We start from the raw sequence: 12,380 nt of genomic DNA, 5'->3' as shown, positions 1-12,380 counted from the left end.
TGCTAGTGGTTTTGAACCACAGACCCTTTGGTCAGCAGTCGATGGCTTTAACCACTGGGCCACCTGGGCTCCTATCTTTAGAATTCACCAGGGTGGTGAATGGCAGAAAGTGGTTATTATAATTTGGCAATATACATTAAAAGTCCTTAAAATTTTTATATCGTATGACACGGAAATTTCACTTCTGAGAAATCAGCTTATTAATTAAATGAATAATCTAAAATATGGAAAAGCTAATATGCATGAGATGTTCATTACAATGTTATATATAAAAGCAAAAGAAGAAAACAACACAAATATCCAGCAGCAGGAGGGAAGTTAAATAAACTATGGTCTATCTACTTGATAGAATATTGTACAGTCATTTAAAATGAGGGCTATGTGGCTATCTAGGAAAATGGGCAAATATTTACAATATGTTCAGAAAAACAAGGTGCAAAATTGAAAGGGCCTAAAATCACAACTTTAAAAAGCATTTACAATGGGAAAACTGCACGAAAACATGACTTTTGCTACTAGTTGTTATTTTAGGGTGGTGGAATTACAGATCATTTTTCTTTCCTTTACTCTCAAAATTTTGTTGTGATTCTTTTCCTTTTAAAATTAATTTTTAAGAAATATAATGCTAACTGTTGCAAATAAAGAATAATTTAAGTAGATTGTGTCAAGTGAAATATTTTCATAAAACACTGTTCCAGATAGAGCTCTATTTAAGTCTAACAACTGGGGGCGGGGACGGATTACCCAAGAAGCAAGGTATGCACGGGCTTACTTGTGATTACTTACTAGCGTGTTTTTCACCACATCTTGTGAAACTGTGCACTGCAGATTAGTAAGTAAACAAGTAAGCTCATGCATACCTTGCTTACTGGCTAAGAGCTTGGCTGCTAATCAAAAAGTTGGCAGTTCGAATCCATTAGCCGCTCCTGGAAACCCTATGGGGCAGTTCTGCTCTGTCCTTTAGGGCCGCTATGAGTCGGAATTGATTCGTCGGCAATGAGTTTTTTTTTTTTGGAGGGGGAAGCCAATAAGACGATGGGTCTGCCATTTTATTTACCATTGTATATTATCCCTAAAAGGATGAGTTAAGAAAAAAACGTCCAATGCCTATTGTAAAATGTAAAATTAAAAAAAATTTTTTTAAAAATTTTAATAGGTTTTATTCAAGTTCATATTACTACCCCTGACTTTGTCCAGGCCAGCCAGTTTCTTCTCTCCTAAATTACTAGTCTCTCTACCTCAAGTCTAACCCTTTCAAACCGTTTTCTGTAGTCTTCAGAGAGATCTTTATAAACCTAAACCTGGTCATGATACGCTGCTGGTTAAACCATTTGGGGATTCAACATAATATTCAAATCTTTGGCTTAGCTTGCTAGCTTCTCCCAAATTTCCCTGGCTTACTCTGTGCCTTTCTGTTCATGCGCTCTTCCCACCAGCTTTACCAAACTATTTGTAATACCTGAAATAGTACTCACAGTCACTATTATATCTGTCTCTTCATACTGAACTGAATGTCCACTCATTCTTCAAATCTCAAGTGTCACTATCTTTGGGGAGGCTTTCCAGACTCGTCATCTCATTTGGCTGTCCCTTCTCTGTAATCCTACAGTACTCCGCTTACCACACTGTGCCGTCACTGATTTGTTTATCTGTCTTTTCCACTAGACAGTAAACTTCTTGTTTAAGTGTACAGACAAGGGTGAGTGTGTAAGCATTTAACCTCTCCCCCCATGTTCAGGCAGTGTGAGGCATGGTGAATGCTGAATACAGGTGATGAAGGGCTAATGTGCTAACCCTGAACACTAAGTGCTGAGTGTTGGAGTCTAGGACCTGCCTAAACTCCCAATGTGCTGACATGTCAACATCTTCCCTACCTCAATTTTCATATACTTACACAGGGAATCAGGTAAACTCCAATAGAGAGTATTGGTTCAAACTAAGACAAAAATCATGGTTTTATTAAGATAAAAGCAAACAGGTAACTCGGTCATGTTCTTGACTGACTTCTTAGTTTCTTTTTCCCTACCCTTATTATAGTGGCATTTTAAGCAACCTGCTTATTACAGCAAAATTATTTTAAAATTTTAATAAATCAAATTTATTTCCCCCTAAATTTTTATGGTCTTAAAATTTTTTTTAAAAAACCAAACCCATTGCCGTCAATTCTGACTGATACAGTGCTGGAACATGAACCCCCTATTTTGGAAGGCACTGAAAAGATGACTAGGGAAGAGCTGCCTCCTCAAAGTAAAGTCGACCTTAATGATGTGGATGGAGTCAAGCTTTCTGGACCTTCATTTGCTAATGTGGCATGACTCAAAATGAGAAGAAACAGCTGCAAACACCCACTAATAATCAGAACTTGGAATGTATGAAGTATGAATCTAGGAAAATTGGAAATCATCAAAAATGAAATGGAACGCATAAACATCGATATCCTAGGCATTAGTGAGCTGAAAGGGACTGGTATTGGCCATTTTGAATTGGACAAGTATATGGTCTACTATGCCGGGAATGACCACTTGAAGAGGAATGGCATTGCCTTCATCGTCAAAAAGAATATTTCAGGATCTATCCTGAAGTACAACACTGTCACTGATAGGATAATATCCACACGCCTACAAAGGAGACCAGTTAATGTGACTATTATTTGGATTTACTCACCAACCACTAAGGCCAAGGATGAAGAAATTAAAGATTTTTACCAGCTTCTGCAGTCTGAAATTGCTCGAACATGCAATCAGGATGCATTGATAATTACTGGTGATTGGAATGAGAAAGTTGGAAACAAAGAAGGATCAGTAATTGGAAAATCTGGCCTTGGTGATAGAAACAATGCCGGAGATCGCATGACAGAATTTTGCAAGACCAACGATGTCTTCATTGCAAATATCTTTTTTCACCAACATAAATGGCAACTATACACACGGACCTCACCAGACGGAATACACAGGAATCAAATCGAGTATATCTGTGGAAAGAGACAATGGAAAAGCTCAATATCATCAGTTAGAACAAGGCTGGGGTCTGACTGTGGAACAGGCCATCAATTGCTCATAGGCAAGTTCAAGTTGAAACTGAAGAAAATTAGAATAAGTCCACAAGAGCCAAAGTACAAACCCGAGTATATCCCACCTGAATTTAAGACCATCTCAAGAATAGATCTGACGCGTTGAACACTAATGACCGAAGACCAGACAAACTGTGAAAGGACATCATACATGAAGAAAGCAAAAGGTCATTAAAAAGACAGGAAAGAAAAGACCAAAATGGATGTTGAAGGAATTCTGCAACTTGCTCTTGAACGTCGAGTAGCTAAAGCAAAAGGAAGAAATAATGAAGTAAAAGAACTGAACAGAAGATTTCAAAGGGCGCCTTGAGAAGACAAAGTATTATCATGACATGTGCAAAGAGCTGGAGATGGAAAACCAAAAGAGAAGAACACGCTCAACATTTCTCAAGCTGAAAGAACTGAATAAAAAATTCAAGCCTCGGGTTGCAATAATGAAGGATTCTATGGGGAAAATACTAAACAACACAGGAAGCATCAAAAGAAGATGGAAGGAATACAGAGTCATCATATCAAAAAGAACTGGTTGACATTCAGCCATTTCAAAAGGTAGCATATGATCAGGAAGGAAGAAGTCCAAGCTGCACTGAAGACCTGGCGAAAAACAAGGCCCCAGGAATTGACAGAATATCAACTGAGATGTTTCAACAAACGGATGCAGCGCTGGAAGTGCTCAATTGTCTATGCCAAGAAATTTGGAAAACAGCTACCTGGCCAACCAACTGGAAGAGATCCATATTTATGCCTATTCCAAGAAACGTGATCCAACTGAATGAGGAAATTATCGAACAATATCATTAATATCACAAGTAAAATTTTACTGAAGATCATTCAAAAGCAGCTGAAGAAGTATATCAACAGGGAACTGCCAGAATTTCAGGCTGGATTCAGAAGAGGACATGGAACCAGGGATATCATTGCTGATGTCAGATGGATCTTGGCTGAAAGCAGAGAATACCAGAAAGATGTTTACCTGTGTTTTATTGACTCTGCAAAAGCATTCAACTGTGTGGATCATAACAAATTATGGACAACATTGTGAAGAATGGGAATTCCAGAACACTTAATTGTGCTCATGAGGAACTTGTACATAGATCAAGAGGCAGTTGTTCGGACAGAACAAGGGGATACCGTGTGGTTTAAAGTCAGGAAAGGTGTGCATCAGGGTTGTTGTTATCTTTTCATCATACCTACTCAATCTGTATGCTGAGCAAATAATTCAAGAAGCTGGACTATGAAGAAGAATGGGGCAACAGGATTAGAGGAAGAGTCATTAACAACCTGAGTTATGCAGATGACACAACCTTGCTTGCTGAATGTGAACAGGACTTGAAGTACTTACTGGTGAAGATCAAAGATTACAGCCTTCAGTATGGATTACACCTCAATATAAAGAAAACAAACAACTGAACCAATAAGCAACATCATGATAAATGGAGAAAAGCCTGAAGTTGTTAAGTATTTCATTTTACTTGGATCCACAATCAACACCCATGGAAGCAGCAGTCAAGAAATCAAAGGACGCATTGGCAAATCTGCTGCAAAAGACCTCTTTAAAGTGTTGAAGAGCAAAGATGTCACCTTGAAGACTAAGGTGTGCCTGACCCTAGCCATGGTATTTTCAGTCACCTCACCTATACGCGAAAGCTGGACAATGAATAAGGAAGACTGAAGAAGAATTGATGCCTTTGAATTATGGTGTTGGTGAAGAATATTGACTATACCATGGACTGCCAAAAGAACTAACAAACCTATCTTGGAAGAAGTACAACCAGAATGCTCCATAGAAGCAAGGATGGTGAGGCTATGTCTTACATACTTTGGACATGTTGTCAGAAGGGATAAGTCCCTGGAGAAGGACATCGTGCTTGGGAGAGGGTCATCGAAAAAGAGGAAGACCCTCAACAAGATGGATTGACACAGTGGCTGCAACGATGGGCTCAAGCATATCAATGACTGTAGGCATGGTGCAGGACAGGGCAGTGTTTTGTTCTGTTGTACACAGCGTCGCTATGAGTCGGAACCGACTCGACGGCACCTAACAACAAAAAAATTTTTATAACCATTGTGACTAACATTTTAGCTATTAATCTCTTAGTCCAATATTAGAAATTTAAATGTATCACAGAACCTGCTATATAAAATAAAACTCTGAAAACAATCTTGAAATAGAAATGTATTCCTTCATTATTCCCTCATCTGTTTTGTAGGCTTAATTTTCTTATATTTTTTTTACAGAATCACGTATCTACTCTAATCTGGGGAACAAATGCAAACAAAAATAAATTTTAGAAAATTGTCCAGACAGAATTCTATTTTGAATTTCAAATTATTGGAGTACACCTAATGACTATTTCGGTAAACAGATTCCCCAAATAGCGAAAAGATTTAATCAGCCAGTGCATTGGAGAAAAAATCTTTGACTGAACTTCGTAAATTTTAAAATGCAGAAATAATAAAATTAGCTTAAATAGTTTGGTCAGGGGTAATCAAGAGTAGTGGGAAGTAAAGACATTCTAAAAAATTAAGCAATGTGTTATGGATTACATTGTGCCCCTCCCCCTCCACTCCTCCCAAAAATACATGCTGAAATCCTAAACCCCTGTACCTGTGGATGTAATCCTATTTGGAAATAGGGTTTTCTTTGTTATGTTAATTAGATCATACCTGAGTAGGGTGGGTTCAAAGTCTAATCACTTCTGAGTTACAGTAACAACAGATTAGCCACAGAGACACACACACAGAGAAGAGGAAGACGACCGGGACAGATGCATCTACAAATATTGTTGCAGCTACTAGAAGCTGAAATAGACAAGGAAGGACCTTCCCCTAGAACCATGCCCTGAATTCTGACATCTAGCCTTGTGAATTGTGAGAAAATAAATTTCTATTCTTTAAAGCCACCCACTTGTGGTATTTCTGGTACAGCAATGCTAGGTAACTAACACACAATGTAAGAATGAATAAGGCAAAATGTGGAAATCCTAAGATGAGCATGAATTGCAGAAAAGGAAAACTGGAGAGAACCCTTTTTGATGTAACTGTAGCTGTTCCTTAGTGAAACAAATTACTTCCAAAGGCACAGTTCCCTACTGGAAAGAAGAAAATCTGTGATGAAAATACTATACTGACAATCAAACAACCATTTACACTCAAGCAATTTTATTCTTAACTGAATTTACTTAAATAGGTTTCCCTACATTAGCAAATGAAGATGCTAATTTAGGATCATGAGGGTACTCCTTTTGGTGGTCTTAGTTCTCGCTATGTAATCAATAGGCACCTGGTTTTCAAATCAAGCCCCATGTGAATTTACTTGGTATGAAGCAGTTCTTCAGTGAATTACGATCTAGTAGATGAGATCCCAAAGGTTAATGTGCCTCGTGCAGTGCCTGCAACATAGCAGGCTCTCTAATGTTGGTTTTTTCCTTTCCTTCTCTTGAAAGAAAGAACGAACTCTGTAACAAAAATAACAAACCCATAGCCCAAAACAATTGCACAAGACAGAAATGACTTGTTGTTCATACTTGAACATAAATATTTTATAATTTATTGTAAAAAAATTTTTTTTTACATACCACCACCATAAATACTGAACATGGTTTTATAAAAGTGACAATTTTATGACAAAATCCTTCAAAGTACCATGATAATCCACTGGTTTTCTTCTTAACCTCAATAGAACAGCTAAGACTAGGATTAGAATCTAACCGTAGCAGCCATGAAAATTTGATTTCCTGGTTTTTAAATAAAGTTTAATACACAAGAATACTGACAACTACTTGCACGTGCTACAAGAAACAGTCAGATGTACAGCCAAGATGTGGATTAAAAACCAGTTGCTGTCCTGTCGATTCTGACTCATGGCAACCCATGTGTGTCAGAGTAGAACTGTGCCCCATGGGATTTTCAGTGGTTGATTTTTCGGAAGTAGATCGTCAAGCCTTCTTTCAGATGCACCTCTGGGGTGGACTGAAATCTCCAACCTTCGATCAGCATAGCTGCTAACCGTTTGCACCATCCAGGGCCTCCAAGACGTGGGTAGCAGACAAGTTTAAAAGAAATGTACTCACTTCTATTTACATATGCTTACTAGAAGTATCATAATTACAAAACAAACTGGTAAACTGCGACCACCAACAGACAGATTTCTACACACTGGGAAAGTCAACAACAACAGAAAAATTAAGATATTTGGCATCAAGTAGACAACAGTTAGGTTTTAGGCTTTCATGTACTGTGCAAACAAGGCCTTACCACCCACACCCCTAACCCTGGAATTTCAGACCTAGAGAGCAGTCAGTGCAAAACACTTGCTTTGTCCTTCTTCTCATGCTAGATCTCCGATGTTTTCCTAACTCTTTCAGTCTTCTAGAAGAATCTTTCAGATTTTGTACTCAACAGCACTGGGTCAAATTTCTTCTATACATGACCTCATCCTTCTCGTGTCCCCTCTGTTTGCAGAGAGCCGGTCAAAGTCTTGGAGGTGGAAACGGGTTGCCAATTGATTTACCATTCTCTTCAAGGCAAGAAATGCTGCAACAACTTGGAAAGTAAGGAAGAGAGTGAAGATGATATGTATTGCTTTTTCCATCGGCAAACTCTTTAAGCCTTCATTAAAGAGCAAAAAAAGAATTAAAGGCAACTGTAACAGAAGACTCAAAAGCCAAAAGCCAGCCAACTCAGGAACCTGCAATGACACACATTAAGAGTAATAAGATCAATAAAGTAGTGTCTTTTGTTTACACAGAGAAGCAAGAACTTAGCGCTACTATAAGCCCACACTGGGCCAGGATCTGTGGCAATTCAAAAGAAGTATGACATGGTCCCTTCCTCAACTTACAGTCTAGATGGAAAGACAAAACTAACTTATATGAAACAATCCTAGAATACTACACTTTAGTGAATGACTAAATGCTACAAGAAAGAAGACGAGAGTGATTAGGGTAGGTGAAAGAGAAACTTCAAGGGGGTAGGCCTTTAATGTTGGATAAAAGGAGGAAGAAGCACGAAGGTTAAGTAAGCAAAGATGTGGAATGAGCATGAGAAGCAATCAACACACCAGCCTGGAATGGATGCTTGGGTTAGGAAATAGCCAGAAATACAGTAAGACAGGCAGGCTGGGTGGGGCCTAATTATGAAGGGCCTAGAAAAACCACAGAAATCTTTAGGCATTATCCCTAAGCTCTGGTAACAGTAAATGCTTAGGCAGCATGATGACGCAGAAAACAATCTTTGTGCCTGACATACGAAACTAGTTTTTAATTTCCTTATTCAGGAAACAAATAAACATATTTAATTGACCAAGTATTTTCAAGAATGACAAGAAGGAGTAGGGGAAAAAACTATCAGTTCTTAAAGCGCTTACTATGTTCAGGTACTTGTTATAAATCATTTCATTGAATCCCAACACACCTGTGAGGTACATATTGTTTTTCCCATTTTATACATGAGGAAACCATGGCTTGTGAGATTAAGCAAACTGATCACAGTGAAAAAAGTAGAAACGTTGCAGCCTGGCCTTAAATTCAGGCCTATGCTCCTCGTACCACTTTTCATGGCCTTTTCCTTGCTATGAAAGCCCCCATTGCATTTATGTGCAGTGATGACAGAAAGGAAAGAAGAGCCTACCTTCTCCTGCAGGTTACCCATGTAGCCCAGATACAACCGGATGACCTCAATTAAGGTTACTAGGATGATAATAGTGACCACAATAAACTTGTAGTAATCAGGCAAGACTGGATACTAAAAAACAAAAATAAACGCATTTATAAAATCCCACAGAGTAAAACTGACCAGGGATAGAAGAGAATCATTAGAACTTTAACTTTATTGACAGTGTAACAATGCCAGGGCCAAGAAGCGACCTCAGCATGGGTGCTGAAGCACAGACTTACCTTCAATTGAAGCATCATAATGCTGCTCACCCACCAAAGGGGGAAAAAGTAAGTGTTAAAATAAAGTGACATCTGCAGTGCCAAACTGGAGACCATTTCATCATCTATGGAAGAAACAGAGAGAAAAGGAACAAACTCTAAATGCTGGTCTATGCCCTATAAATTCTTTCATTCCTTTGAATTAACAACTACAGTATTGGCTCAACAAAACTCCAAATTTTAAGCCTATTGATAAATCATTGGCAGTGAAAGGAATATTCATCATAATACCATTTAGCTGGGTTCAAATATTGGCCATTGGGGGTACGTTTCATATTTCTCAATTACTTTATCATTTCGCCATGACAGTCTGCTGACTCTTCTGCATGCTGCTAGTATAGATTAAATGTGGAATATCAATGAATCTTCTTGAACAGATACCTATAACTGCCATTACCTCCTTTGTAGAGTTCTACGTAAACAGCCTATAAAATGAAGACATAAAATACATAAAAACTAGTCTCTCACATATAAATGAATCTCCCCAAATTATAATCAGACACATCCCCCTTTCCATCATACCCTAATCCCACCCATCCTTTAATGGCCAATTCAATGCCATTTTTCCCATAAATCCTCCTTGACAGTGTTCCTCCGCCCCAGCAGAAATCTCTTTCCCCTCTGGGTACTTATCACTCTAAACTGTGTATGAGACAAGCTAGCAAAGAACCACACTCTTCCAGCTCTAGGCACAGCCCGGTGCACGGAAGAGAACATGGGCGTTAGAGTCCAACTTGGCTGGACCTCCACTCGCTAACTCGGGATGCCAGACCTGGGATACGTTATTTAACCTCTTTGAGAGTTAATTTCTTCATCTGTAAAATGGTAACATTAAAATGACCTTATAGGCTGCTTGTGAGGATTAGAGATAATAAAAATTATCTCACCCTAGCCCTGTGCCTGGCACTTAGTAGGCATTCAATAAATAGTACCCTTTCCTTCTTCTCTTCTGCTTACACATAGGCTCATCGTGAGCATAGACCACATGCTACCCAGAATTGAGACCCTCACAGAACCTCACCATCTTGCTTTTTAACAGTAAATACCAAGCATACCTAAGCTGAAAGAACGAATTAATGGAAACAAGCTGTCATAAGGACATTACCAGTGTAGCCATTCATGATAAACGAATTCCATTTATCTAATACCTTTTGCTTTTATGTAAGGGAGAAAGGTCCTAAATTAAGAATTTGAGTTTAAAAATGGAACCCTACAAAATGCATCCTAAAATTGACTAAATTCTAACAATTTAAGACCAGATAGCAGATACATATTTTGAAATCAATTGCTCTAAATGTTGGTTGTAAAATAATTTACTTAAAAAGATGATTTTTTTCTTTTTCTCTACAACTGAGTATTTTTTAATCTGTCATTTAACAATTTTAAAATATAAGAAATAATCATGGTGTCTCACAGCAAGAAGGGTTCCTTTAGCTCCAAGAATATGTCTGATATTATGATCTACTTTTTAATAGAATTTTTATTGTGGTAAATATGTAAAACAAAAAATCGAAGAATAATGTTTCATGATGCATGAAAACCATATGAAATTCAAATTTCAGTGTCTACGAATAAAGTTTTATTTATGCCCATTCACTTCTTGCTATTGTTGCCACAGAAACCCTGTGGCCTGAAAGCCTAAAACATTTACTACCTGGCCTTTTATAGAAAAACTTCGCTGACCCCCTGATTTAAATCACTACCTTGCATCATCAGATTTTAGCGTCTGTTAAGCCTCAGCTTTAGAATCAGAAACGTGAAAACCTAATTTTTCACATGGTCTTTCTCTGCACCTCCTAAATCATAAAGAGGCCTAAAATTTGGGGGAACAGGCAAGTGATTAAGGTGACAAAATGCAACTTTGACTGACTGCTTTTCTTGGCACGCTTTAAAAAAAAAAAAAAATCCCTAAAACCAATCAAAGGAAAAGGTTTCTATTTCCGAGCAGAGTTCAGTGATGAAAACCGCAAGGGTTTCGTCGACATTATGCTATCTGTCATCGAGATTAGGAGGAAACGGTTTTGGAGGAAACTGCGTTATCACTTGTCATCCCGTTGAATGCAGCATCGTGATTTTGTTACCAGATTTAGGAAAAGAGCTATATATAGGGGAGGAGAAGGCCGGGAAGGGGACAAGTTTTGTCGAAGGCCATGCTACTGCGGCAGCTGCCACTCTGGAGTGGACAGAGGTTTAAAATGACTCATTAAAAAAATTTTTTTTCATCTCTTCTGCTGGAAAATGGACTTGTGGAGGAAGGTGCTTGTTCTTCTAGGAAGAGAGAAAAGACAAAGATATTTCACAGGAGGGTGGGGGATGGGGGGTGGTGGTGGTGGTAATGGTAATGCTATTCGGGTTGTTTCCCCCATCCTGGCCAGGAAAGCCAGGGCAGACGCAGAGGAAAGTCAACGTTGGCCTCCGCAAAGACGCGGGACAGAGCACTGGCAAGGCAGCTTTTTATTTTTTAAGTCTCCGCGCAGGCAGCGTTCAGCCTCATACGACGCAATGGCCGGCGCCAAATCAGCTGCGGCGCTAGCAATGCGCCTCCCAGGCCACAGCATGAGCCGACCAAGATTGGAACGGGGTCGGGGCCCGGCCCAGCCCTTCCTCCAAGACGCTCCCCGCACCACGGTGACCCAGCTGAAGGCGAAATCGCCATCTTAGGTGCGGGCAAAATCTGGCCGCTCCAAAACCCGCGCCAGGCCCTCTGCGGACCACACCCCCTGCGCTGGGCCTCGGCCACTCACCCGGACCCTCGCTGTACTCCGGCCCGGTCCGGTTGGAGTCGCTGAACACGGTCCGGCTGAAGTTTCCCAGCCGCTGGCGGACCGGATCCGGCAGCTCCATGCCTGGGCCTCAGTACCCCTCGCCCCTTCAGATACAGTCTAGACTGCGGGCTCAGCCACCCTCCGCGGTCCCCATGGCAACTGGGCGGTGCTAGACGCTGCCCGGCCGGGACGCGCGCGCAGGGCAGGAGCCGAGTCTGCGGTGAGGACAGCCGGATACATGTCCCCGCCGCCGAGCGCCTCGGTGGTGTTTCGCACGGCAGATTCTTAAGTCCCGTTCAAGCTCCACCATCTTCAATAACAACAGAATAATAATAATAAATGACCTGGGGTTGAACTGTGGTGCAAGGATTCCTCACACCTTGCAGAGTCTGTAAATCAGTGCAACTTTACTGAAGGGAAATACAGAACGGATGCAGAGGTTAGAGAATGTTCATGACCCAGTAGCTCCTCTTGTAGGAATTTTATATGTATGTATGTGTGTATATATACATATATAACGATGTACACGAAATTTTAAGTAATTTGTTTAATAAAAATTATAAATCACGAATATATACAGTGGGGAACTGATTAAATGTATTAGAGCAC

At 39.8% G+C, this 12,380-nt stretch overlaps 1 protein-coding gene across 1 annotated transcript; it reads right to left on the bottom strand.

Annotated features, from left to right (window-relative positions):
• Nucleotides 1-7,481: 7,481 nt before the first annotated feature.
• TMEM17 (transmembrane protein 17) lies at nt 7,482-11,850 on the bottom strand. Its single transcript, XM_004369282.1, has 4 exons — nt 11,751-11,850; nt 8,968-9,071; nt 8,702-8,815; nt 7,482-7,760 (listed from the first exon to the last, which is right to left on the bottom strand). Exons 1-4 carry the CDS (start codon nt 11,848-11,850, stop codon nt 7,482-7,484), a joined length of 597 nt encoding a protein of 198 aa, XP_004369339.1.
• Nucleotides 11,851-12,380: the final 530 nt, after the last annotated feature.

The sequence above is a fragment of the Trichechus manatus genome, unplaced genomic scaffold, assembly GCF_000243295.1.
Source record: "Trichechus manatus latirostris isolate Lorelei unplaced genomic scaffold, TriManLat1.0 scaffold00004, whole genome shotgun sequence".
In the NCBI taxonomy this organism is placed as follows: Eukaryota; Metazoa; Chordata; class Mammalia; order Sirenia; family Trichechidae; genus Trichechus; species Trichechus manatus.
This window is presented reverse-complemented; position numbering and strand designations above follow the sequence as displayed.

Excerpts from the sequence above, each read along its gene's own strand:
- TMEM17 (XM_004369282.1), bottom strand. The coding sequence starts at position 11,850 with ATGGAGCTGCCGGATCCGGTCCGCCAGCGGCTGGGAAACTTCAGCCGG. Across the intron at positions 9,072-11,750 it reads GGAGTACAGCGAGGGTCCGG|ATGATGAAATGGTCTCCAGT; the intron begins GTGAGTGGCCGA and ends TTTCTTCCATAG. Across the intron at positions 8,816-8,967 it reads TTATGATGCTTCAATTGAAG|TATCCAGTCTTGCCTGATTA; the intron begins GTAAGTCTGTGC and ends TTTGTTTTTTAG.